The sequence below is a fragment of the Chelonia mydas genome, chromosome 2, assembly GCF_015237465.2.
Source record: "Chelonia mydas isolate rCheMyd1 chromosome 2, rCheMyd1.pri.v2, whole genome shotgun sequence".
Classification (NCBI taxonomy): Eukaryota; Metazoa; Chordata; order Testudines; family Cheloniidae; genus Chelonia; species Chelonia mydas.
Genome location: NC_057850.1, coordinates 57,125,984 through 57,153,650, shown reverse-complemented (window position 1 = coordinate 57,153,650; position 27,667 = coordinate 57,125,984). Strand labels below are relative to the sequence as shown.

Here is a 27,667-nt window from a genome sequence, read left to right as displayed (position 1 = left end):
AATCCTGAGCACCTTTGAAAATCTCACTCCTACTTTCCATGGGATGAACTGCCTTATGGGGTATGCTGGAAATCTTCACATTATGCAAATTATCTGCAGCCCTTATGTAGGCAATAACTAAGTGGGCTTGATGAGGAAGAATATGCTAATATAGTGGTTCAAAGGTCAATCATTTCAAAGCAATATAAAGTTTATATTGTAACCATGCAGTTAAAATTGATTATGTTAGCTGGTTGCTACATACAGGTAGGATTATACCACAAACATTAAGCAAAACACATTAAAAACAAGATAGATGGTCACTGAATTAGAGTCTGAGGAGATATTAATGTAAATCCTTATTCTGACACCAAAATATTGCCTATAACATGAATGTAATCTCTGATTCATTTCCCCCACCCCTTTACTTGTGCAAACCACCAATGTAAAAAAATAGCTTAAGATCAGCAGTGGTATAGTTAAGACATAACATCAAACTAATTTCTCTCCCCTCTTTCTTTTTTGGAGGGCTTGCACTATTGCTTTACAGTTATGACTGATAATATTCCTTCTTCTCTCTGTCAGAGACGAAATACTTTCCCTAAAGTAGCTGAAAAATTCATTCCATATTACATTTATAATAAATGACTTCCATATACATTTAATCAGACTGCACATGGAGACAGTTTTGTAAAATAATATACAGGACATTCCTCAGATTCACAAACAGAGAAGCAAGAAATGAATTATGCATCTCTGAGTACAGATTATGTGTCTTTCACTAGTTGAAGAAAACCAATTGCCACATTACTGTATCTTCATGTATATCATTCTCTGACGTGTCAAAATTAAATTAATAATTTAATAATAAAAAGGGACAAACTTGCTTTAAAAAAAGAAACAAAAGAAAAAGCCAGAACCAAAACAAACAGAAAACAAAAAGCTCAGACAAACATAACCCCAATGAACTGAACTGAATAATTAGTTTATTGGCTCTTTACTTCCTCTAAGAAAATTTTCATTTTCTGTTAAACTAAAGAGAAAAGTATCTCTTTCATAAAAATTATCAGGAAAGATTTCATAAAGCTAAGGTTTCTAAAAAAGGATTTATGATCTTGGTCAACTAATATATAAAGTAACACCTACAGCTTCAGAGATGAAGTTATATCTATACTTTTTAAGATACTAGGACCAATGAAATCTAGTTTAATACCTTGCAAACCTTAGTCTTAATCACTATTTTAAGTATCAAAAATAGAAGTAACCAATAGTTCTTTCTACAATGTACCTAATTATAAAGGTCATGTAATTTGCCAAAGAAATAAAAGAACTGATTTTTAAAGGGAGTCAGCAGGACAAATGTTAGAAGTTGTGATGGGTGGATATCACATTTTAATCTAGTCATCAAGTGGCTAACTTCCTTAAAAATGCTTGTAGCATAGTCTCTAAAATGCTAAAAACGTGTAAAAGAAGGGATTAAAACATAATACTTTATGTCCCATACCACAACATATTGCTAATTGGAGCATGAATTCAGGCATTACTACATCATTCTTGTCTGGTGAGATAACTGTGGTTCTCTTGAGAACATTACGCCAATACATATAGTTCCCCCGTTACATAATGATGTCTTCTAAGCCTGGGCACTTGGGCACTAACTCTCACTGATGCTCACTCTTCAAAATGAGGCCACTTATTTAGGTGCCTAAACATAGATTCAGGGTATATCTACAGAGCAAAAAACAAAAACAAAACACAACAAAACCTGTCTCAAAGCCCGGATCAACTGACTTGCTCCCAGGGCTTGCTCTATAGGGCTAAAAATAGCCGTGTAGACATTTGCAAAAAGAAAAGGAGTACTAGTGGCACCTTAGAGACTAACCAATTTATTTGAGCATGAGCTTTCGTGAGCTACAGCTCAAATAAATTTGATTTATTTGAGCATCCGATGAAGTGATGTAGACATTTGTGCTCAGGCTAGAGACAGGGGTCTGAGACCCAGCAAGGGAGAAAGGTCTCAGAGCCCAGGCTCCAGCCCAAGCCCAAACACCTACATGAGCCCAGCACTAATATCTACATGTCTATTTTTAGTCCCACAGTGTAAACCCAAGTCAATTGACCTGGGCTCTGAGACTCGCTGCCATAGGGGATTTTTTGCTGTGCAGATGTCCCCTTAGAAGACTATGTGTTGAACATATGGTCCTTAGTTTCTACTTCTGTTTGATCTATGTATATATTATGGTTTCACAATCTAATTTAAAAAATTATATTTCAACCAATACATCTGCCAAGTCTACTGTACGTACTTTAACAATACATTTGCAAATATTTATACCTCTCTTTTAGTATATTAAAATACTTATAAGGCTCATCTAATGTACCATATAAGAATCTGAGAGCGATCCTTCAAGATTTACAATTATATCTTATATTAGGTTTATTACTCTAATAAAAACAACAAAAAGTGAAACCCACCATTCTATTACCTTTATTACAATTAAAAAATTCTATAAGGTTGCAACTACACTTCCATTATAAACCCAATTTTGATTCTCCTAAAAGCCACAAATACAGCATATTGGCTCCTAAGCTAATAAATTGGGCCAGTGACAGGGCAGAATTATTTTTTACCAAGTTTGATTTAAACAACATAAGATTAATAAGTTATCACATTCTAAAGCCTGCGACTGTCACCAGAGTTCAAAAAGTTAATTTTTTTAAAAACACCTTGTAACAAAACAAAATGAACAAAAACAAGATAGGTTAAAATTGCTTTTTAGGCTCATATAGCTGTGCTCTAGTGCACAGAACCAAGAATTAGTTGAATAAACTGTAGATTTGAAAGTTACTAAATTTTATTATCAGGATGTCTCAATGGCTCCAACGAACTTAAAATAGACCATGAAATGACTGCTGGATATTTACACTGCCACTGAAAAAAAAAATTTCTAGGTTGAAATATTCAAAGCCAACCAGGGCTTCCCAATGGAAGTTGTCTACATCTCTCAGTTGCTTTTGAAAATCTCAACCCTAGCCTCTTTGTAAAGTGATCATTAGGGAGTATTGTAATTAAACAGAATTTTCTCCTAACGTGTCTATCAGTAGATCTACGGGGTGAAGGAAATGTCCGGATGTGCTGTCCCGCACAACCCTCTTGCCCTCTCCTTCCACACTTCTCTGCACATATCTTATGGTCCACAAGAGGGTATCCTCCCTTCTGTGTAGTTTCTGAGGGCTGCAAGAGATGCTCTCTACTCCTTTGGATCTTAGAAGATATACAAGAGTGAGGCTTTGCCCCTGCAGACCTCAGAAGGCAGGGGAGGGGAAAATGGCTCCCCCGGCACCCTGTTCACCTCAGTCTCATGTTATGACTATTAAAAAAACTGGGATATCCCCAGATCAAATCTTTGCTAAAAGGAGTTAAGGTTATGGGCATGTGTATGCATGGGTATGCATTTGGGAGTACATTACCTCCCAAGAACACCTGAGTTAAAATAAGCAACTAAATGTTGTGAAATCAAGTAATCAGCAGTTAAGTTTTCACGCCTCAAACGATGACTCAACTGAAAAAAACTACTATAACCCTCACCCTATTCCAGCAGAGGTAACACATACTAATAATCTACATCCCTGATGAGCATATATGCTTCAGTGTGCACAATATGCTGGGAGACAGAGTCACACCACGCTTTACCAGGACTGTGGAGCACAAGTAGGTGCAGTAGAAATTTCCTCCTCCAGCCTCCACAGCCAATGCTCTCTGGAATGCTGCTATTGTTACAGCAGTGCCTGGAGCCCAGTGTGCTAAGTGACTAATGGACAGCCCCTGATTTAAAAGGCTGCAATGCTGCCAATGGCGGGCAAGGAGGGCCCTTGTTTCCTTCTTCTCAGAGCACCCATGAACCCAGGGTAGAATCTGGCCCTAAGTATTTAAATGTCACCCAATATGAACCGTGTACATTTATATTTAAGAATCCTTCTGCATTTGGATTGCTCTGGCATATGCTGGGTACACCAGACAATTGGCACAGTATTGGGAGAATGTAAAGGTGGCCAAGCTGCTCTGTGAGGTTCTTGGCCTTGGCTGAGAATGTGGGCCGGTCTTTCTACAAATGTACAGTCTGCTTCAAGGGTTAATGAATGATTAAAAGACACTATTTTGTAACGTTAAGGCTGTAACATGCCAATTATCCCCAGGATGTATGTGATTAACTCCCATTCATGCCAATGGCACTTACATTTAAGTATCAAGGGATGGCTACAGGACTCACATTTGGTTGTGCAAAGCAAATGAAAACACTACAAACTTTATTAAGCACACTGGTAAGATTTGATACTACTATCTTTTGCTGCTCTGGATAAAATGAAATGTAATTGTAGATCAGAAACAGATTTGGAAAGTAAGTCACTTGTCTTGTTATGGTCTTCTAAAGTCTGAAAAATCAGTTCTACACATGTCATTCACTAATGGCATTTTTTGTATCAAAACCAATAATGTCTTTATATTCAGCTTCCTTAACGAAAGAAAACACAGTAAAATACAAGCTTTCTTGTATTCAAAACGTAAGTGTAAAAATACATAGTTCACAAAGGAATGGAAGAAAAAATAAAGCACATTTAAATAATTTTATTATACTGTAAGTTGCCAATTCATCTGTGAGGAGTTTCTTCTCAGATGAAATGAAATCAAAACAAGGGACAGATGTTGTACAAACCACATTTAAGATCTGTCACACACTGGCATTTTTCAAATGATTTTAGCTCATCTATTAAATAAGGTGTATTTTGTTGATTTTGAAAAGGGAAACATCAGGAAATATTTAAAGGCCAATTGATGCCAATTAACTTTGATCAGCAGAAGTTGCATTTGAATCTTTTAAGATTCTTTTGCCTGTCTGGAATAACACACATTCCTAAAATCTAGCAAAACAACCACCTGATGATTAATGCCCATTGGCAGTCCAACCACAAGCTTGCTTAACAGTGGGATTTTAAATAAACGGCTGTCTTTATGATGATGGGAAACAAATCTGACTATTTTCATATTTTCTTGCTATGAAAATATGAACAGAAATCACTTTTTCTGTTTTAAAATGAACACAGCCACATATCATGGTGACAGTCGCTTTCAGCAATCCAGACGGTTTTTAGAATGATCTCACAAGAATCCCAAATCCATAGCCCACCGAGGCTGACAAAGCCCTTTGCATGCTGACACCAAGTACTCACAGCATGCCACACAAGAGAGGCATAACTAACAAAGAAATCCTAGTATGTAACAAATTGTACCTGCCACTGCGGAAGGCAGAAGACCCACTGTAATAAGCCTCTGAGATTGACAGCATATACAACATCAATGATTTCCCTTGGGTTCTCGGGTAATATTTCCTCACAGTGGGATGTAACTGAGAAATCTGCACCCAGCTATTAACTGTTTATAGAAGCTGAAGTTTAATATTTAATGGCCTGTACAGACTATTGAATTCTAATGTTTATAGATGGTTTTGGTGTATCCACTTCTAAAGCTGGTCTATCATGATCATATATACAATAGTTAAATAATCTAAAATTGCATCTCTTATGGCACAAAACTGGTGTTTATATTAAATAAAAGCATTGTATTTCGGGGGTAACAAAAACTGTTGGAGATTTTAAAAATATATGTACTCTAGCATTTGCATTTGAAAGTTGTTATACCAAACCAGACTTTCGAGCTATTTGCTATCATGCAATATGAAACAAATGTTAAATAAACTGCTCAGTATAAATAAACAATCAGTACTTACTTCTAAATCATTAAAGAACAGGTGTGTGTCTGCCAAATTGAAAATCATCTCCTCCATTCGCAGTCCAAGTGAAACTGAAGTAGGTGGATCCTCAAAGAAGAAATGACAAAATATAGTCAGTAACATGCATACTCCATATGCTAGAATAAATATTTCTCAGAAGCAGAGAATACTGAATATGTCAACTGATGGGTCCGCCTACATAGTTAAAGTTGGACTCCCCTAAAACCTTGCACCATAGTATCTAAATATGTCAACATTTTAAAGGACACTTTAAACCTGTTGATAATGAAAACCCCGATTCTGCAACTGGGCAAACCCCCTCACCCACGCAGAGCTTCACTGCCTTCAATGGAGCTCTGAACAGATATAAGGGGTCCCCTGATGCTGTTTCAATTGCAGGATTGGGACCTCCCCTGCCCTCCAAGATTTAATGACTGTGCACAGATTTAGAACAACCCTGGGCTCAATAATACAGTCCTCACACAAGCAAACTCTCTTGAGTAAGAGGATTTGGTAATTAGCCTAACTATTGCCTTTAATAAATCACCATTAATGTTTAATTTACAAACAGCAATAACATATAAAATTACTCCTTAATTCTCTGCAAAACTGTACTTTAATTATTCTTTAAATATAGCCCACCCATGCAGAATGAACAAATCTATTGTTTGTTATTAATACAGAACACACTAAATTCTCTGCAGAAATTACCATAACAACTTACTCCTTACTGAGTTAATAAACTCAAGAAGTGTATTCAGCATTGTGGTTACCAAATGCATTACAGATGTTTGTCCTGTTTTGATTTTTATGTGTTTTACATATTTTCTATCTGAAAATTGAAATAAGAGTCTAATATATTTATTTGATGTACATTCCCTCACTTAAAATGCTTTCTCAAGAATATCCGAGAGCATACAAAATACAACCTTGAAAAAGTATGTTATAATGCTTCACGACACAATCAATTAATCAAACATTAGTTCATCAGGAATTACATTTTATAATAAAAACAGGATTGCAGGAACAGTTCTCTTTTTTCTTAAATCTGCTTAGATTCTACAACTGATGACAACTCAAAATGGGAACTTTAATAGGTTTAGCCTCCAGTTTTTTCCTATATCAATCAAATTAATAGGTTTTTCAACAAGATTTCTGAAATTCCCAAACATCTGTCTGTCACAAGACACTATGCATTATTGGCAGAAAACAGTTGAAAAAAAGATTTGTTAACTTGGCAGCTTAGTCTGACATTTCCAGAGAACAAAAAATGAAATCAAAGCTAATCTGAAAGAATATTTTGCAAAGAAGCATTTAGACATGCAGATGTCCAAATAATGAAGCTCTAACACAATTTTTTTATACAATTCACTAACAAGTTGACACACAATAAAAAGTGAACATTTTTCTAACTTAAATAAATACTTCTGAACCCCTGTAAAAGAGGATTTCAGTGTATTGCTACAACTGCATCATGCCAGTTTGTTGGCAATATTAAGCACTTTGCCCTTACAAATCAGTCGTCTTCTATTTATATTTTACATCAACAAAAATTTCAGAAGAGAACATTTTGATTCGTAATGCAAATGTGAAGATTCATCTGCTTGCTTTAAAATATGAATCAGACTACTGTTTTCCCTCTTTTGTAATGCTGGTAGTTTCACAGAACTAAGTTTTATTTTATTTTCCTGGAAGGGAAGTGTGTATATGTAAGGAGTTAGGAAGGTTCTATATTCCCACTGAAGTCCTAAGGATGGCTTTCCTTCTCACCACACTTTCCATCTTTGTGGACAGTTATAATCTCAGCATCCTTTATAGTTCATCAGTATCATTTCTTATTTCAGTTGCAGGGACTGCTGTTCAACGAAGTAAAACACTCCGTCCTTCTAAGGGCTGTCTGTGCTAGCCCCACAGAACTCCTGCCAAAATAGGGAGCTGGAAATTGGAACTATGCATCTGACACTGGACTCCCACACGACAGTGCAGATCACTAACACCAAGCACCACTTTGGCACTTCAATAATAAAACACCACCACCACCAGATAACTGAACCAGTCCCATTCAAATGTTATGGTCATGTCCATTCGCGACCTTGCATGTTATTTGGGAAAACAATGAGAGATACTGGCTCTCCATAGTTGTTACAATGTCACAAGCAAACCTTAAAAAAAAAAAAGTGTGTCTAAAGAATATTGTAAAGAAAAGTTGAATGAATGATTAATTTTAACAAATTTTTAAAAACACACACTTGAGTCAGAACAGGTATATTTTTAAATTGCATGATGTGGACCATTTAGCTCAAATGTTATTTTAAACTATTACACACAAAAGAGTGGGGTTTTCTCTCAAGCTACATTATTAATTTAGTTAGAAAAAAGAAAAGAAAAACAAGATCAATGACGTTTCCTGAAAAATGTCAGATCAAATCCCATAAACGCAAGACATGAAGCAAAACCGGTTACTTTTAAAATAAAACGTAAATCTTTGATTTAACACCACGTACTTATTAGAAAGGTCGGTTGTGCCTAAAACTATACTTAGACTGCTGCCTTGGATACCACATTTAGTGGGCTGTAAGGACTTCTCTATATTAGGGTTTTAGCCACCAATGTAGCTGCATTGGTGTAACTGCACCAATAAAAAAACAGGACATGTGTGTCAACTCAGGGTGATTTACAGCAGTGCAGTGTGGACTTTGACTAGTTACAATGGTGACTAAAACCTAAAGATGACAAAGCTAGATAAGGCCAGAATAATACAAGATGCCGAGCCCTCTTTTGGAATTTAAAGCTATTAATTGCAAGGCAATTACTGCGAGATGCAACACAATGAAAAGAGGCTAACAATCTGTTCGCATTTATTAGGATTTGCAGTTCAATGTGAGCACCTTTTAAGGAATGGCCAAAATCAGGTGCAAATCTCAGAGAAAGAAACCACTTAGCTGAATGAAGAAATACCACTGTTGAATCTGTTAAACAAGCCTTTTCTTTTGAACACTGGCATTAGAGCCACAAACGTATATATGTCATTTGCAATTTTGACCCATTTGATGCCTTTGTCAGGGGGAAAAATAAGAAGCCGAAAAACAGGAAAGATCACTGAGTACACAGCTTTGCTTATTTTCTACCAGGCTGACTGGTAACAATTGAAGGCTTAAGTGAAACAAGATTTTTGTTTTTCTTAAATCTTTAAAATATATAATACCCCTCCCCCCAAATATCTTATTTGTAAAAGACTATCTCCTTAAAAAGAAAAGGAGTACTTGTGGCACCTTAGAGACTAACAAATTTATTTGAGCATAAGCTTTCGTGAGCTACAGCTCACTTCATCGGATGCATTCAGTGGAATGTAGTGAGCTGTAGCTCACGAAAGCTTATGCTCAAATAAATTTATTAGTCTCTAAGGTGCCACAAGTACTGCTTTTCTTTCTGCGAATACAGACTAACATGGCTGCTACTCTGAAACCTATCTCCTTAAAGTATTTAATGTAAAAGTTTTCACAGAGAATGGAAATACATAAGGGCCACAGCATTTCCAGTGTCATTCCAACTTTATATCCACCTGTCTCAAGTTATCAATACTATACATGGGGCATAGACTTCTTCCCAGCTTCCAGGACCCGTTCAGTAGGCAGCTGGCTCAAAACATCAGGTTTACGTGGATGCTAGCAGCTCTAATGTCAATTAAAATAACTGTTAACCACAAGCGTTGGGGCAGACAGATCTCCCTTTCTCTTTTACACTTAGTTTTTGCCTAAGAGCAAATTACAACATAGTTCCAAGAATATTTTTTTAGTTAGTACATTTGTATTATTATACTCATTTCATTTATTTCAATTGGGAAGAAAAATATCCCAATCTTCCAGATTAAACACTAACACTATGGCATGTTTATGATTTTGCTCATAAATAACATCTGAGGGACAGAGGCGAAAAAAAAATAAATGGAGAAGGTGACGTAAATGGAAAAGATGAAGGGACAGCAAATGGAAAAGGGGAGCAAAAACCAGAAGAAAAATAGTAGGAGAGAGGTAGATACCAAGAAAAAGAATAGAGGAACTGTTGCTGAACAGATAATATCTATTCAGCGACAGGTTAGAGTGTTGTCATTTCTCACTATATTTAATGCTCTCCTTATTATCCAGCTCCTCCAGTTAATTGGTTATGTGAGAACCTCGGATTCCATTAAAAATTAAGTTTCTAACTCTCCTGGTTGTGGATAAAAGCTTGAGAATGGGAAGCCTCAAGGCTTAAAAACCAGAAAGCAAGCAAACAAACAAATATTAAAATCTCATTATTTTGGGGCCTGGATTATGTTGTTTTTTACAGTTGGGGACTGGTAATACTGACTTCAGAAAACTTTAAGACACCATCAACTGAGAAAATCAGATTTCTATCTAAAAACTGTGTACCTATTACTGTCACAAGAAGCCCCTAAGATTGCTATACAAGAGGGAAAAGTATTTTTCCCAGTTTGTTCACTGTTGTGTGTTTGACAGCACTTTGGATGTGATCCAAAGACCATAGAAATCTATTAATATTTTTCCTATAACAGTTTAAAATGTGAAGAACTTGTGGGGCTAATGTAACATAACAAAGCACACATGAATCTAAAGTTCACATTTTACTATTAAAGCTGGAAACTGCAAGCCATGTACACATCCTGCTTATTCTAAGATGTTCCAATATTCTCTTCCAATATTCTCTACCTCGAATCACTATCTTCTTCCCATTACTTTTGTTAAAACAGTTCTTCTAATATCAGACATACTTTGTTCCCACAGGTAATGTCCAAAAAAGGTGGAATAAACTCTAAACTTGTTGTAATGCATGTTGTTTTAACATGGCCTAATTCTGCAATGTGCCAATGAGACCCAGTGTGTATTTACTGAATGGTAGACACATTCTGTCACATATGCATCAGCAGTCCAACTAAGCTACGTCTCAAGTAACTGGTTTCTATAGTGACTGAAGTGCTATCATGTGTCACTCATCTCCTTTTAACTTGCATATTTAGCTACCTACAGTATGTGTTTATGTCAAATTGCTATAAAGTAATATGTTAGGAATCCAACATCATAATTCATTATGAAATTATTAACCCATAGTTTTTGTCAGGAGAATTTAGGGTTCAATCATTTTGGGCTGACACCTAAATACAAGATTGGCATGTGAAATCAAACAAATATTTTGATAAAATTTAGGCATCAGACTGAAAATCCAGCCATGAAAATATAGGGGTTGATTATATAAACATTGCTCATGTTGAGTAGCACTTGTGGTGAACAAGACTATTTTTTTGAATGTGTGTTACTCACTGTAACTAATGAACAAGTAGATTCCAATGGTTAAGAACAATTTTATATATCTTAGAATACATCAGCCAACTTTACTTATAATTTAGTGAAAATGAGGATTTATTAACATAGTAAACCAGTTTACAGAAGAGTAAACTGGAAAGTAATGTTTGACAGTCCTGTGCTAACCTTTTCACGTAATAAAACAAACCCAATTACTAATTGTTCTTCGAGGTGTGTTGCTCATGTCCATTCCATGCTAGGTGTGCGCACAATGTGTGCACAGCTGCCGGAGAGTTTTATCTTAGTGGTATCCATAGGACTGGCTCTAGCGCCCTCTGCAGTTGTGCGCATATGCGCTGGTATAAGGGTCGCCGCCAGCCCCGCACCCTCTCATTTCCTTCTTGACGGTAACTTCGACAGAGGGGTAGGAGGGTAAAGCCATGGAATAGATATGAACAACACATCTCAAAGAAAAACAGTCACAAAAGGTTAGTAACCCATTCTTCATTTTTCTTCTTCAAGTTCTTGCTCATGTCCATTCAATGCTAGGAGACTCACAAGCAGTACCCCAGAGGTAGGCTCGGAGTTCTTGGATGTGCTGACTGCAACACTTCTCTCCCAAAACTGGCATTGTCTTGGCCCTGTTGGGTAATGCCTTAGTGGAACGCTAACGTATGAACCAATGATCAGGTTGCGGCTCTGCAGATATCCTGGACTGGTACCTGCATAAGGAATGCTGCTGATGAAGCCTCGGCTCTTGTGGAATGAGTGGTTACAATGGCCGGAGTTGGGACATTTGCCTCCTTGTAGCAAGCCTAAATACAGGAGGTCATCCAGAACAAGTTTCTTTGGGATAATAGAGGCAGCCCTCTCATCTTTTCCACTATTGCTACAATGAGTTGCGTGGATTTGTGGAAGGGCGTAGTTCTCTCAATATAAAAGGCGAGGGCCTGCCTAACATCCAATGTACGAAACCGATGTTCCTCAGCCGGCTTTTGAGACTTTGGGAAGACGACAGGTAGAAAAATGATCTGGTTGTGTGGAATTGTGACACCACCTTTGGTAGAAAGGCCAGATGGGGGGCGCAGTTGGACTTTGTTCTTGAAGAGCACTGTGTAAGGAGGTTCCGATGTAAGGGCTTTGATCTCAGAAACCCTTCTGGCCGAGGTGATAGACACCAGAAAGGCACCCTTCCAGGAGAGAAGCAGTAGGGAGCACAATGCTAATGGCCCAAAGGGGGGCCCATGAGCCTTGACAAGACCAGGTTTAAGTCCCATAGTGGATGGAGTCGGCTCATGAACCTTAGAATAGAGTCTACAGATACCACTAAGGGAAAAATCTCTGGCAACAGTGCCCACGGCACACACACACCTAGCATGGAATGGACATGAGCAAGCACTCGAAGACGAAAAACAGATACAGAATTATAACTTAAAAGAGCTTCATTTCAGTAGCAACGGATTCCAAGATGGTCATCTTTTGGTTTTAAAAACCATATAAAATGGATTGTAACCTGTGTGCAGTATGTTGCGAGCTACTAGACTATCTATTTATTCACTTATTATTTCCAAAATTATTCCAAAGTCAAAAATGAGAATTCCCTAAAAATACACAAGCAATTAATGTGATTTTTTAAAAAACAGACAATATAATCAATCTGGCTTGTAACAAGACAGATTTAAATCAAACAAGAAACAGATCAGACTTCAATTGCAAGTCATTTTGTTTCATAAAAGCACAGAGAATTGTGAAAAATTTTCCTTGGACACATCAATTCATAAACTGTTTTCATTCACTTTACAACTGCATTTCTCTTGTGGCAAATGATTGTGAAACCACTATTCCAAAATAACATTCAAAACTCCTCCTACACTTTTTAGGACATGAACAGCGGCAAGGCTAAACTCACAAGCAGACACTTAAAAATTAACAATTAACATTCAAATAAAAAATTAAAGCGTGGACAAATATATTACACTAATCTGTCCCGGACCCAAAAGTAATTTTCCTCATTTATAGCCTAGTTGAGGCATTCAAATGTACTATTTCGTTATCAGTGTGCCAAAAGGAAATGCAATACCTTATCCCACAAGTCACTGAGCACTTCCTGAGAGGAGCTGAGCCTTTGTCACTCACTCAAGACCCACTAAATCGACAGCAGGGAACTCCCCGGTTGACTCCGGTACCCCAGTTCCCTGAGAAGAGTAAGGTAAGGTGACCGGAGAGCGTCTCCCATTGATGCAGCGCAGTGAAGACACCGGGGTAAGTCGACCTTAGCTATGTCGACTAGCGTAACTTAGTTCATCTTATCCCAGTAGTGAAGACAAGCCCTCAGAAAGAAGCCAGTGCGAGCTACAGACGCTCAGCAGCCCCTATGATCAAACCTTTAAGTGGCACAATTATCGCTTCCAATAACATAATTTTTCTCTTATAGAAGGTAAGGAAGAAATGGAGGTGAGAAAAACCCTCTTTATCTTAGTCTTTCTACCTACCCGCTTTATACTTCAACCTTAGTTTGTCTCTCGTGACATTCCCCTAACATTCGGGTCCTTACTGTAGAACAAAACACCTATGCAGCAGCACATTATTGTAAATTAGTTCCTTGACACTTACCCTCCCATATCTGTTAGCATAGGACCCTGTAAGCAAGGAATGAAATACGATGATTGTCTCATCCAAATCCCAAATGAATACTCTCTGTAAAAAAAAAAGAACCAAATCAATGTGTCCCTCTGTAAAGTTGATACTTGAATCAATAAGTGTACAAATGAGAAAGCTGTACTGAAATGGTCACATACTAACATGATGGTTTCCTTACTATTTGCAGAAAAACTAACAAATTGCTCCTGAATGGAGTTAAACAACCTGCTAGTTTTGTGCTACAATTACTACTATTCTAAATTATTCTGTGAAGATATAAATGCAGTTATTGTTAAATAAACAAAAACAGAATAGTACAGTATGTTATTCAAAAGCCACTTGTGGGGAAAATCTGAAATACATTAAATAAAGCAACTGAAAATTAAACCTATCAGATTTGAATCTTCTTCTCTATAGTATTCAAACTAAACAGCCTCGGTAAATTGCTATTCAGTATGACCTCTGAAACTAAAACAAAAGGGTGACATTTCTAAAGCACTTATTACTTTAGGCGTTTAAGTCCACTTTCAAGAGGACTTAGGTGCTTTTAAAAATCTTTCCCACAGTAAATTGTGTCTTTGCCATTTAGAGTTAGTTGGAAATGTCATTTCCCCCCAAAATTTTGTTTTTGTCTAAATTTTCCAAGAACATTTTGACTTTTGGCAGAAATTCAAAAACCAAAACAAACAAATTTCATCTCCCTGGACTGACAATATCTCCCATGAGGTACAACAATCTTCCTTACTGCCAAGGGGGGTTAGTGCATGCTGGGAGTCCCCGGCCACGATGCATCATGGGAGATATAGTCTGGACAGGGAGTGCAGCCCATCAAAGAGAATGGGGACACGAAGCCACTACAGTGCCATGGGAAACTGTAGCAACATATCCAAAACTAAACATTTTTGGTTTCAAGGGAAACATTTTTGTTTCCGTTCATTTTTTTGATAAAAAATACCAAAAATTTCCAGGGAAAGCAGATTTTTTCATTAAAAAACAGTGTTTAACTGAAAACCCAATTTCCACTGAAATAGAGTTTAGGTGGAAAATGTTCCACCAGCCATATTGTCATTATATTGCTGTTCTGTAAATAAGTCCCTCTCTTCAAAGCAATTGTAAAGATAGCAGAGTCTGTAGTAAATACATGGTATATAACATACCTCCAGGTCAGAGTCAGGCAGTGGTGAAGGGTTATTGTTTCTTCTGCCTCGCCCACGTGATTTTCCATCGGAACTGCGACGCAATCTATCTGAATCAGAATCTTTAATGGGCGTTGATGGACTGTGGATTGTACTGTACTCTGCTGTAATAAAGAAATTACTTTCATCTTTCAGTTTAAAATCCAGGGGTCAATTTTACTTTGTTTTATTTATTTCTTTAGATTTGATGTTAAAAAAATATAACATCTGTACAAAAGCTCTGAGTGCACTGATAATAATTAGATCTGCATTGACGATAATTAGGCCTACAATAACCACCAAGCAGCAATTCTACGGATATACAAATCAACTAACTCCACCCATCAGCAGCCTTAATTAATCAGACAGAAGTAACAATTTACCTCAGCTAACCAACAATAAAAATGGAAAAACTCAAGAAAATCTTCACAACTCCAAATCATACTCAAGAACATACCTCTTATCCTTCTCCAAAATCCCTATCAAAAATTTTTAAGTTTGTTGTCATTTGGAATAATGTTTTCACCTTTGTTAATCTCATTCTGGGCCAAATTTTCAAAACATCTCTCTACTATTATCTCCACAATGACTAGCGAATGCAAAGTCACAGTGCAAATGATATAAATTAGGATTCTAATATTAACCTTCAAAACCTTTAAGAATTGGAAGTTAATAAAACTATATTTTCAGATGTCACTTTTTTTGTTCAAAGGAATTATTTCTAAGATGAAATAATCAATTTCATAAAATGAAACAGAGGCAAAGAGTGCTGGATTACTCAAGATAAGGATTCATGTTTTTAAATTGGCCCTATTTTTCTACTCCTTATATTTTTGAAGGTATTCTTTAAAGACCTCCTCAACACTGAGATTACTGGATGAGTAATTTCAAAATAGGACACAGAATCTTTCCTAACAAATGCATGATATATTATGTGTCCCCAGTCTCCTTGTTATTAGAGCACGAGTAATAAAGGTCTGTTTTCTTTGTTGTGTGAGCCGAGGGCAGCAGAACTGTACCTGGCATACCCTGATGGAGGGACTCACCCTCAACTGAACGGCACTCGCTAGGCAGGGGACATGGGTGCCAAAGCCCAATGAGTGGGGAGAGAGGGTGGAGACAGGTACTTGTACCTTGCGGTGTGGGCCCTGTTTAAGGGTCCTAGACACCATTTGACCCTTCCTTTCTCCACGGTATAATAAAAGAACTAATTTAGACTCAGTTGAGAGTCTTGTTACATGCTGCACAACTGAAATCACTCATAGCTAGGTCTAAGTATTAGACCTACTTTGGTATAGTGTCTCTATTGCAAGAGACTGCCCAGTGTTCACCAGCAGTGAGGCTTCCACCACTAACAGCTGAAATCACAGAGAGCCTTGTTAAGTGGGGGGACTTGAAGACATCTTGCTGAGTAGCCAGGTGGCTGGTGAAAAGGCACGTCCAGCAGGGCCCCACAGAGAGGCACGGCAATCGGCTATTGGGGCGACAAGTGAGTGCCTGAGCAATGGATCGTGTAAGGCCTCCTTACCCCCTCCTTCCACCCAGGGTGGGAGGTGAACTCTGTGAATGAACCTCTGAACTCTGGGGCTGCACTGGACAAAGACAGCAACTGTGAGTAGGGTGCAGAGAAGGGATGGGCACGTTAAACAGACTTTTGGGTTGCTGAACCTGAGGAGAAAAGGACACTGCCCAACTTACTTCGGGCTGGGTCTTTTGCTCATGGTTTATGAGCCTTAGTTGCGATGTTTTCCCAAATTAATGCTCAGTTACTTTCTTCCTTTTATTAAAAGTTTTTGCTACACTCAGACTCTGTGTTTGCGAGAGGGGAAGCATTGCCTCTTAGAGGCACCCAGGGGGTGGTGTATAATTGTCCCAGGTCACTGGGTGGGGTCTTGAGCAGGTTTTGTGTTGTATTGTTGAAAAGGAACCCCTAGATATTGAACCCGGCCCTTGTTGTTGCTGGCACCACCTGGCAGAAGAGTTGCACTATTCTTAACATCCTTAGGTTTAACAATACTGAGGTCTTGAACAATGTTAACCAAACAGATATCATGTCACAGTTGCTGGAACTACAGGTACTGGGGGTGCTGCCACACCCCCTGGCTTGAAGTGGTTTCTATTATATACAGGGTTTACATTTTGGTTCAATGGATCTCAGTACTCCCACGATAAAAATTCTTCCAGCACCCCTATATCCTGTGCAAATTATTCTTTATGACTAGTTGCAGGGAGATGTGAAAATTTACCTTTCATGAGATAAGTAGAAGGGTTTGGTTGCTGGGTGGTTTTTTTGGGAATCTCTTTTTAAATCCTCTCTTTAGAATTTTAGTTTCAAAAGAATAACCTCTCATATTTCTCTTCCATGGCCATACTGAAAAGATTTCCAGGCATTTCTCATGAAGGCAGTGAGAATTTCCATCATGCAACAACACATATACTGATTTCTTATTTCATTGGACATCAAGATTCACCATTCTCTCAAGTTCAGTAAGTCCTGAGGTTCATATCAATATTACTTTAATACGTGCAGCAGTCTATCTGTATATAAACAAAGCGCTGCAGTTTGGATGGATGGATGGCTATCCTTTCTCACGTGAGAAACCCCTTCTCCTAAAGAAAGGGTTAGATTAAGTTAAAGATCCAAAAACCTTTGAAGTCAATGGAACTACTCACATGAGTCAGAATTACTCAAAGAAGTAAGGATTCTGCGTATCGTATGAACAAGGCTGATATTCTCTAAGCCATGTGTTTGGTCCTCAAATTTGCACTTAACTTAAACAACTAAATTAACCTGAAATATTCTAGAAGAAAGAACAACAAACCAGAATAAAATGTACGACGTTAAACCATATGAGAGACTCTCCAAGAGGGACTCAAGTCTGCAATCTGATTATTTTCATACTGAACTATAAAAATAATTCAACTGCATAAAGCTACATCATTAAAAAGAAAAGCAGATATGTAAGCTTTGAACAAAACACAGAAGTCATTGTTGGATACAGTTATTTAATTTAAACTTTAAAAATGTCATTTCCTAAACAACAGCTGGCACGTGCATTCCAATATAAACTCCATTATATAGTACATTCCAACATAATATTCAAATTAATATTTTGACTGAAAACCATCTTCTTCCTGGGATATGACATAATTAGTAATACATTGTAATATATTAATTCAAATACATGCTTTCAAATAATACTTCTCTACTTTTAAATTGACGTCCACTGTTAATTTTTTAATAGCTGTAAATTTTAACTGAAGAACCTTTTTTAAAAAAGGAAAAAATTATAGTAAATCTGTGTTAAAAGTGGTCTGACCCAACAACGGACATTTTTGTTCAATAACACAAACAGAACCAAATCTTTCTAGAGGTGGGGCCTGAGTTTCAGAGATGACGAACACTTGCATTTTCTATAGACTTCAATTGGAGTCGAACCTCTGAAAATGTATTTAGCCGTCTAACTTCAGGTACCTAATTTTTCAAAATTCTGACTATAGAGCCTAGCTGCCCAAGATGGTAAATTATTGTTGTCTGGGTACATACTGATTGTCCTAAATAAGATGACAAATATATGTGGAACGATAACACGGGGAAAATGTAAATAAAGATTTAGTAAATGATAAGCGTAAACATATCTAAAGGAGTGTGCATGGGTGTGTATGTGTCAGTGTAATAAAGATGTATTTCTACTTTCACAACAGACAAGTTCAGTCAAGCTTATTGGGTAGAAAATACTAAAAACTATGGCCCAAATCCCGGATGGATGGTGATCTGTGTGGAGGAATGGGGCACAATGGGGGACAAGTCAACAAAGGGAAACACTATGACCTGTGTTATGCAGGTGGTCAGACTAGAGAATTTAGGATTTTTTTTTAAACTGTAAGTGTAAATTCTTTTGGGTAACCATTAATTTGGGGGTCATCTAAATTTAAAATATTTGTCTATTTGCTTATAGCACGGGTGTTTGACTAAATTACACTAGTACCATCTGGTTAGTGTTACCTCCTGCTTATTTTAAGTGTCCAGCTAGTCTTTGACTTAGCATATCATTTTGTCATAATTTTACATTTATTGTTTTAATAAAAGTACAGGAATTGCCCAAACAATCAGCACAGTGGTCCATTTATTTCAGAATCTCGTCTCTTTCAGCAGCTTCAAAAGAAGGTGCAAGAAACCTTGTGATGGAAAGGTACTACCTACTGAAGAAGTTTCTTCTTACCTCCAATCAGTCAATGTTTTCTCTCTTCTAAATTATTTTTTAAAAATCCTACTGAAAATAACCATGGATGTTCTATCTATCTATATTTTATATTTGTCCTCAAGCTATCTTGTGGCCATGAGTTCCTTGAGTTAACTATGTGTTGTGAGAAATATTTCCTTTAATTGGGTTTTAAATATGTTGCCTTCAGTTTAGTTGAATGCCTTCTTGTTCATCAGAAAAGGTAAATAGGAGCACCAAATGCACCTTCTCTATGCCCCTCATTATTGTACGTAATACCATTTCTTCCCTTACCATAGTCATATTATAAATATTTTCTGTTCTATGTATATACACTGTACTTCCCTCCTACATCTATATACTATATATTTAATCTTTTACATTTATGGAAAAAAATCAATAAATAAGATTAAAACATTACTAATGTGCTATAAATGTAGCATATAACTTCACACTACAGCATATGTTTCTGTTCAGTTATTATGGAAAGGCTTTGCCTATATGAACTCTCAGCTCTGGTTCACTCAACTACTTCTGATTTACTGTTATGAAATCTGATAAGGAGAAGAAGGAGTCATAGTGGCTTTTTATTTTGCAGCACTGAGCATGGCATGGTATTAAAGAAAAAAATGTTTAGCCTATGGTGATAAAACAGTAACCTGTGGTTCAGATTACAGTTGTTATTATTATTGTTTGATGCTGCAGTGTGTGAGCAATATAAAAACAACCTTCAATATCTTTTAAACATACTATATTATAGAAACCAGGAAAATCTCGTAGGGGTCAATCTCAAGAATAATGCAACTCTTTCTTCCTGCAAATGTAACTTAATAAATTATGATTGTGGTTTCATGTAAGATAGGAGGGTAACTCTGAGTTACTCACTATTTCAAAACTAAATTATTTAACACAGTATAAAATATAGAAAAGTTAATCGAGAACTGCACAAACCAAGGCTATCTATGTCTAAAACTATGATGATATATGGATATGGGAGAGAAAATATTTCCATAGTAAACTTAAATATCAAAACTCTACAGAAATTAACATTTTCTAAAATGTAGCTGCTTTAAAATTATGCTTTTTCCTCAAGAGATTTTAAACTTTTTATAATTAATACTCCTGTTACACAGTTGCTCTAATAATGACTTGCCTAAATACTCCAAGGATTGCATACAGGACAGGAACATGCTGTTCACACTTCAGTGGCTCTAGAATGAGGCACGGTGTACATAAAAAATTAGTTCGACCCAGCTACCTCAAAAATCCACACCCTTGAGCAATATAGTTAAGACAACCTCATCCCTGGTGTAGACAGCACTAGGTCGATAGAAGAGTTCTTCTGTCGGTGCAAGAAGTGTCTACACCGAAGTGCTACAGCAGTGCAGTTCCAGTGCTGCAGCTGTGTACTCCATCCCTGCTCCACCTCCCAAAATTTCATTTTTAAAAGGCAGTAGAACCCAGAAGACGTGTATGTACATGAATAAGCCACCCCATAATCTTAATTGCAACCCTTTTGCAAGTGTTTATCCATGTGAATAGTCCCATTGACTTTAAAAGAAATACTCCTCTGAATAAAATTAAGCACATACACATGCTGTACAACGGCGAGCTTAGACTATAAGCATTTCAGAACTGGGACCGTGTCTTTTCTATGTTCTCTGAAGGGCCTAGCACATTTGGGCACTATATACACACATGAATGTGTCTTTAAACTACTATGGGGGTTCAGCTGAGGCATGCCATAAGCCCCAACTAAGGGGCAGTACAAAGTTGCACTGCCTTAGGCCAGGAACTAGATTGTGACTCAGAGTCACTGCTTGGTTCCTGATTCCCTCCTTATTTCAAGATGGAGCAGGAAGGAAAACAACCTGTACTAGCCCTATAGCTTGTTCTATTGCCATACCAGCTCAGTTGTCCTGGCCAGCTCAGAGACAAGGCTCCATTCATGTCCTGCCCCTGCACACGAAGGGGTTAGAGGCCCTACAGTGGGGTGACCAGATAGCAAGTGTGAAAAATCAGGACATTTTTTTTTCAGGGAGTATAGTTATGCATATAAGACAAATTCCCTAATATTGTGATGGTCCCGATAATATCAGGACGTCTAGTCACCCTACCCTGCAGAGGCTTCTCTCCTTCGTTCACTGCTACCTGTGACACAGCCCCCTTACTCCCCTGCGTAGGGGATTAGCATGAGTTACAAACTTGCTTATAGTCATTAAATCCATAACACAAATATTTCAATTGCAAAGCTATCCCTGACAACTTATCACACCCAAGCAGGAAGAATAGCAAGTGGAACAAAGGATATACTGTAGAGCAATGGCAGGGCTGGTAACAAATGCAACCACATGTATGGATTCCATTGTTGGAGAGTGAAAGAGAAGCAGAAAGAGGGCCGGATAGAGGACACAGACCATCCCTGTGAAGAAAGCTACATCAAGAATAACGTTTCCACACAAGTTTATAGACCACACCTTATGGCAGGGGTTCTCAACCTTTTTCTTTCTGAGGCCCCCACAGAACTGCTTTAGCCCTGCAGGTAGCGCCAGGAATCAGGGCTTCAACCCCGCGGCTCCTGGCTTCATCCCCGCGAGAGATGCTGGGGCTGGGGCTCTGGGTTTTAGCCGCAGGGTCCCATGGACCCCCTGAAAGGGTTTGCAGACCCCCTGTTGAGAACCGCTGCCTTATGGTACCTCAGACAATTAGCCATTTCTCAGCGAGACTTTAGCCAGACATGGGTCTTTAAAAAAGCAGCTGACACAAAGACCTTGCCAAGACTTGTGGAGGTACTGTTTGAAAATGGTATTATTAAATATTAAACCAAGCTTTGATTGTGCCACTAATTTTAAGTGAGGCAGGATAGGTCCCCTGTTTTAACTGGGAACATCATTTTTAAAAAGAAAAGCAACAAACAGTCTACACTTTCCCAGTGCAATTTAAAAAAAAACTATTTGCTGAATTAGAATTATATGGTAAATATATTTTGAAAAAAGTTAATTGCTTGTTTGTAGTAAAGGGAATTTTTTTTTAATAACATCTGAAGTCATTATAGGTCAGTGAGCCACAGAGTATTAAACAAACCAAACCAAAGCATAAGTAAAAAAAATCGGTGAATCCTGCTGCCTTCCATACACATTCACATGTACTGTACAGAAAGAGTCCTGTCTCCTTCTGTATCCTGCTTCCTTCCCAACTCACCTTCACTAACTGTACAGAAAGACACAGCACTGCCTACATTTTCTTCAGCTATGTATTCATGCACAAAACCGACAGAATGCTGGCAGATCACATTACCAAATCCATTGTGCATGTGCAAAGTATGTTTTTTAAGAACTCTTATAACTGCCAAATCACAACGGGATTTTTACCACACCACTGAGAAGCACATCTGCAACCTAGGAACTTTTCCCTGAGAAATTTCAAGCTTCTGCCATATATTATTGATATGCTTGAGATATTGGGGGAAAAACCACCTTTTTTCATAATAATGAAAAAGGCATAGTTTTTCACTCTTCATTTTTAAAAACAGCTAGCCCATTTTGACTCAAGCTTGCAAAAAAAAAAAACAAAAAAAACCCAACAACCTCCTCGACTAAATTAAGACTGCTAAATTTCAGCCAAAAAGGTGGGGGAAGTTGCAAGTCACTGAAAGTGTTTTATTAAGATTGCACAAATACTTCCAATTTAACTACCCATTATAAAGATTATTATGAGTTTGGTTATAATATGTGCAATACATAGACAATCTTTCTAAGTGCACAGTGGACTAAATCTTGAAGGCCTCTTTGGTTTTACTCATTACTTATTTATTTATTCAGACAAAATTAATGGGATTTGCCTAAGTAAATACTGAGTATAAGGGATGCAGAACTTGGCCCAGTATAAAGGCTTTCCCATAACCCATAATTTTAAAAAAGTATTATTAATATTGCAAATAAATAAAAATTACTGTGCATTTCTCCTGAAAACCTTATTTAAATATTCATCTTACATTTTCTTAGCCATTGCTCTATCAAAATCTGTGCAAGAGTTACCATACATTAAAATTTTGAAAAAAAGCCCCCCAAAACAAAAAAAACCAAACCAAAACCAAAACAAACCCCCAAACCTTTCAACTAACAGAAATGTGGCCCACAGGGATAATAAAATCCATGTAATTACCTGCTGCAGGATCTGTAACTGCTTGACTGGTGACGCCAGATGGTGGTTCTTGAAGCTGGTATGTTGCATTAGTGGAAGGTGGTGTTGGGCTGGTGTTGCTGCTTGTCATATAATGTGACGGGTAGGGTGAACTATTATAATACTGTGCATATTGACCCTGGCCAAAACTAGGATAAGATGGATATTCCTACCAGACAAAAAGCAACATCAGAGTTTCCTTTCAAGGTTTTGCTACTTTTTAGTATACATTCCAAAATATAAGTAAAAACACATGTCTGAGTTCCACTGTCTTCACTGGACTGTACACAGTAGAGCTGACAAACATGAGATTGTAAAAGTAAACCTAAATTTCACATACTTTTAGTAAATTTTTTCAAAAACAGAATATTATTAGATATATTATTGCAGTTATGTAAACAAATGTTAAAAATAACCATGCAGCGAGTTCTTTTATGAGATAAAAAGGAGGAAAAAAATTCCCTTGAAATGACAGTATCTTTTTCTTAGCAAAATCTACCAAGCTCAATATTTTTGAAGGGGAAAGCATTGTGTGACTTGCTAGTTTGAAATACAGTTTTGTCAAACTTTCATTTAATTTTATTTAGAAATTTACCTGCTGTGAACTATTAAATCCAGTAGAGTTTGTGAGTGAATTATTTCCTGTATATATTCCTGATGATGTTGTAAAGCTGCTCCCTGAAATGAAATGAAAGATGATGTTAATTACTAAAACACTCTATCTGAAAATAACTCCACCACAGCAAACTTGTAATACTTCCCATATGCTGACCACTTTGATTGTCATCAATACTAAACATGCAGAAACAGGTAAAGTGATAACTCATTATTTCTGACCCCTATATTTCATTATGTAGTTATTGTGTAAGAGGAAAAATGAGTCTGATGGAACACCTGTAATTCACAGAATGGAATGGGATCAAATTTAAAAATATCTTTGGTTTGGTTTCATATAATGCCTGTCAGACTTAATGTACTAAATACTGACAAGTGCAAAGTAATGCACATTGGAAAAAATAATCCCAACTACACACATAAAATGACGAGTTTTAAATTATTTACTACCACTCAAGAAAGCAACCTTGGAATCACTGTGGATAGTTGTCTGAAAACTTCACCACAATCCGCATCAGGAGTCAAAAAGGCTACCAGTATGTTAGGAACTATTAGGAAAGGGATAAAAAAAATAAGACAGAAAATATCATAATGCCACTATATAAATCCATGATATGCTCACACCTTGATTACTGTGTCCAGTTCTTGTTGTCCCATCTCAAAAAAAGGATATAATGGAACTGGAAAAAGTTCAGAGAAGAGCAACAAACATGATCAAGAATATGGAATGGATTCCAAAGAAGGAGAGACTAAAAAGACTAGGGCTGTTCAGTTTAGAAAAGAGGCAATTAAGGGGGGATATGGTAGAGGTCATGAATCATGAATACTGTGGAAAGCGTGAATACAGAAGGGTTATTTACCCTCTCCACAATATCAAAACCAGGTGGCACCTGACTAAATTAATAGGCAGATGGTTTCTAATACAGACAGGAGGAAATACTTGTTCACACAATGCACAATTAACCTACGAAATTCATTGCCATGGGATGTTGTGATGGCCAAAAGTATAACTGGGTTAAAGAAAGAACTAGTTAAGTTCTTGGAGGATAGGTCCATGGATGACTACTAGTCAAGATGGTCAGGGATGCTGCCTGGCGTCACCCTCAACCTCTGAGTTCCAGAAGCAGGGAGGGGAAGACAGGGGTAGATCACTCCAATTGCCCTGTTCTGTACACTGCCCCTGAAGTTCTGGCACCGGTCACTGTGGGAGACAAAATACTGAGGTATATAGACAATTGGTCCAATCCAGTTATGGTCTTACTTAAAGTAGTAAGCTTTTAAAGTTCTTTTAAAAATAATATTGCAGTACCCATAAGCTTGATTCTGAAAGGTGCTGTGCACGTACAAATCCCACTGAGGTCCATAGGAGTTGTGGGTCCTTAGCACATCACAGAATCAGGCCAAACGTTGTCACTGATTGAAAACTGACATTGCTCTCAGTGCTTTACAAACACAGAGGAAGACTCAGTCCCTGCTCTAAGCAGTTTACAAGCTTGTCCAGTTGTGAAAGCCATTATGGTTCACTAATTGATCATAGATAGCCTTGGGCGGTAAACTTTTTAAAAAGAGGTTATTGGCCATAACACCACGAAAAATAAATTCATGGACTATCAACATAGATGCCAAAGACTGAATGAACACAGAGACCGAACTACTCCCTCACCACTAGCCACCAAACATAGACAGATGTTGAATGTCTAATCTGAGGAGCCGTGGCTCTAAAAGGGCAGCAACCCCATTCCAAATGGATTGCCTTCACTGCTTACGCACCCAGCAGCAACACTGCTGTGAGGTGAGACATATGGATACATAGGGAGAAATTATAGAGGCTGCAGAAAGCCTGCTATATGGCAGAACTGCTGAAGTTGTGCTGAGAGGGAGTAAACGAGAATGCAGAAAAGATGCACATTAACCTGCATTATTTGTTTATAGCCTCCCCTCCTTCAAATCAGTTTTGAAACACCATGTAAACAAAGACATGCTGCAATCTAGGGAGAAGAACCTAGGGCAAGCAAATAAGTGATAAGGAGATAAGCTGAAAAATAAAAACAGATAGAAAGTGAGATGTATAAATTCATTGCTCCCTGGCACTGCAACACATTACATTATTGCCTGAAATGGGTCAAGATCATAGTAACCTCCAAACTGGTGAGACAGTTTGTGGTGCAATTTACTGAGACACTGACATAATCCTGTGATTTAACAACAGAGAAACCTAACAAGTTAGATGCCTCTGATGCTGTTGAAGGTTTGGGTTAAAAAGATAATGATGAGATAAAAAAATAAAAACATACTCTGAAATAATTCCAGGCTTTGCATCTAAATGTACATTAATTGCAAGGAGTGCAGGTCTGGGTGCTTGCTCTTCCTTTTTTCTTTTCTTTTTTTTTTTTAAATAAGCCATGTCAGGAACAATGTACGTCCCAAAAATCATGGGGCAAAAATATTAAAACAATTCAATTGTGAAAGTTAATGAAAACGTGCACACTCCATGGCCACCGAAGACCTTGTACGCAGTGGGTGTGGGGGATGTCCAACTGCGTTCTGAGTAAAAATATAATCTGAATGTAATGCAAGAGACACTAACCATAAGAAACATTTAGATTTTTTCCTATAAATCTTTACTACTTTCCACTATTACTGCTGGGGCTGCACAGTGGTTGATAGATGCTCATAAACCTGTGAGCTAAATCAGAGTGCTTCAGCAGAGGAGTTTGCATCCTCAGAGAAATACTACTCATGAAAAAATACAAGAATTTAAATTTAATTTAAAGTTGAGGATCAACACTATTTTTTTACGTTTTCATAAGACAGAATGAAGATGCAGAATCTTTTAAAATGCAAAAGTCTTCAAGCTTTTTTTACTTCCATGAATGCCACGGTTAGGGGAAATAAGTTGTTTTTTTTTAATTCACTGATGCAGAAACACATGTACAAGCATTATAGCTTTGTCATTTGAATTATTCTAAAAAAGAAGTACAAGGCCTCTCATATTTTAAAAGTTCTTCTTTAGTTACTGCATTCTCTTTTCACAATGTGTGTTGGCAGATAATTTACAAGAGCAAAAGAAAAAAGTAATTGCACCCTGGTCAACATATCACCAAAAAAAAAAAAAAATCTCTTTCATCTTATGGTCAGCATTGGCTCCTATGGAGGAGGGGTGGGGGCCGCACAGACCGTAACAAACATGAAACAGGTTTCTCAGAAAACTGCTGTGTGGGCCACCCAGGGCTACTGGCCTAAAGTTGTTTTTAAAATACTTCAATTTTTGCCACACTTTTTAATCAGCTGTGTGTCATGGCACAGAGCATACTGTTCCTGTATTAGATGAACAAAGAACTGTGAATATTTATGAAATATATAGGCTTACTGAAACAAACTGGCCAACTACAGGATTTCTAATGTGATAAAAGCTGTAAATTGCAGGTCAAAGGTCTAGTTTGCAAAGAACAAGGACCCACATTAAAGCGAGGAATCTCAGTCAGCATATGAAGAATGCTGGAACCTGCTGGGACTAGTATGCAGCTCCCATGTGTAGAACTTTTCTCCAGTACTTCTACAACAGGCAGGATGCTGTCCTCCCCTGTGTATTTTCTACAGAAGTCCATTTGCTTCCCTTGATCAGCCTCCTTGCCATGGGCTATGTCTATCATCAGGGCACAATATATGTGGCAGAAGTTGGGCTTTTCCCTGGAGGGCTGCACTATGAAGGCCAGATGGGCTATTTAAACCCAAGGTTTCTTTCTCTTCCTTATGCTGTTTAA

General features: G+C 37.5%; 1 protein-coding gene across 7 annotated transcripts in view; it reads right to left on the bottom strand.

Moving 5' to 3' along the window:
• EYA1 (EYA transcriptional coactivator and phosphatase 1) overlaps positions 1 to 27,667 on the bottom strand; it is a 221,901-nt gene that overhangs the window by 46,291 nt on the left and 147,943 nt on the right. For all 7 annotated transcript variants that reach the window (XM_043539493.1, XM_043539496.1, XM_043539494.1 and 4 more), the window contains 5 exons: positions 23,884 to 23,966; positions 23,271 to 23,457; positions 14,866 to 15,008; positions 13,682 to 13,765; positions 5,766 to 5,855 (listed from right to left, as the gene is read on the bottom strand). In XM_043539493.1, coding sequence (XP_043395428.1) covers positions 5,766 to 5,855; positions 13,682 to 13,765; positions 14,866 to 15,008; positions 23,271 to 23,457; positions 23,884 to 23,966 — 587 coding nt within the window. The remainder of the gene's footprint in view (positions 1 to 5,765; positions 5,856 to 13,681; positions 13,766 to 14,865; positions 15,009 to 23,270; positions 23,458 to 23,883; positions 23,967 to 27,667) is intronic.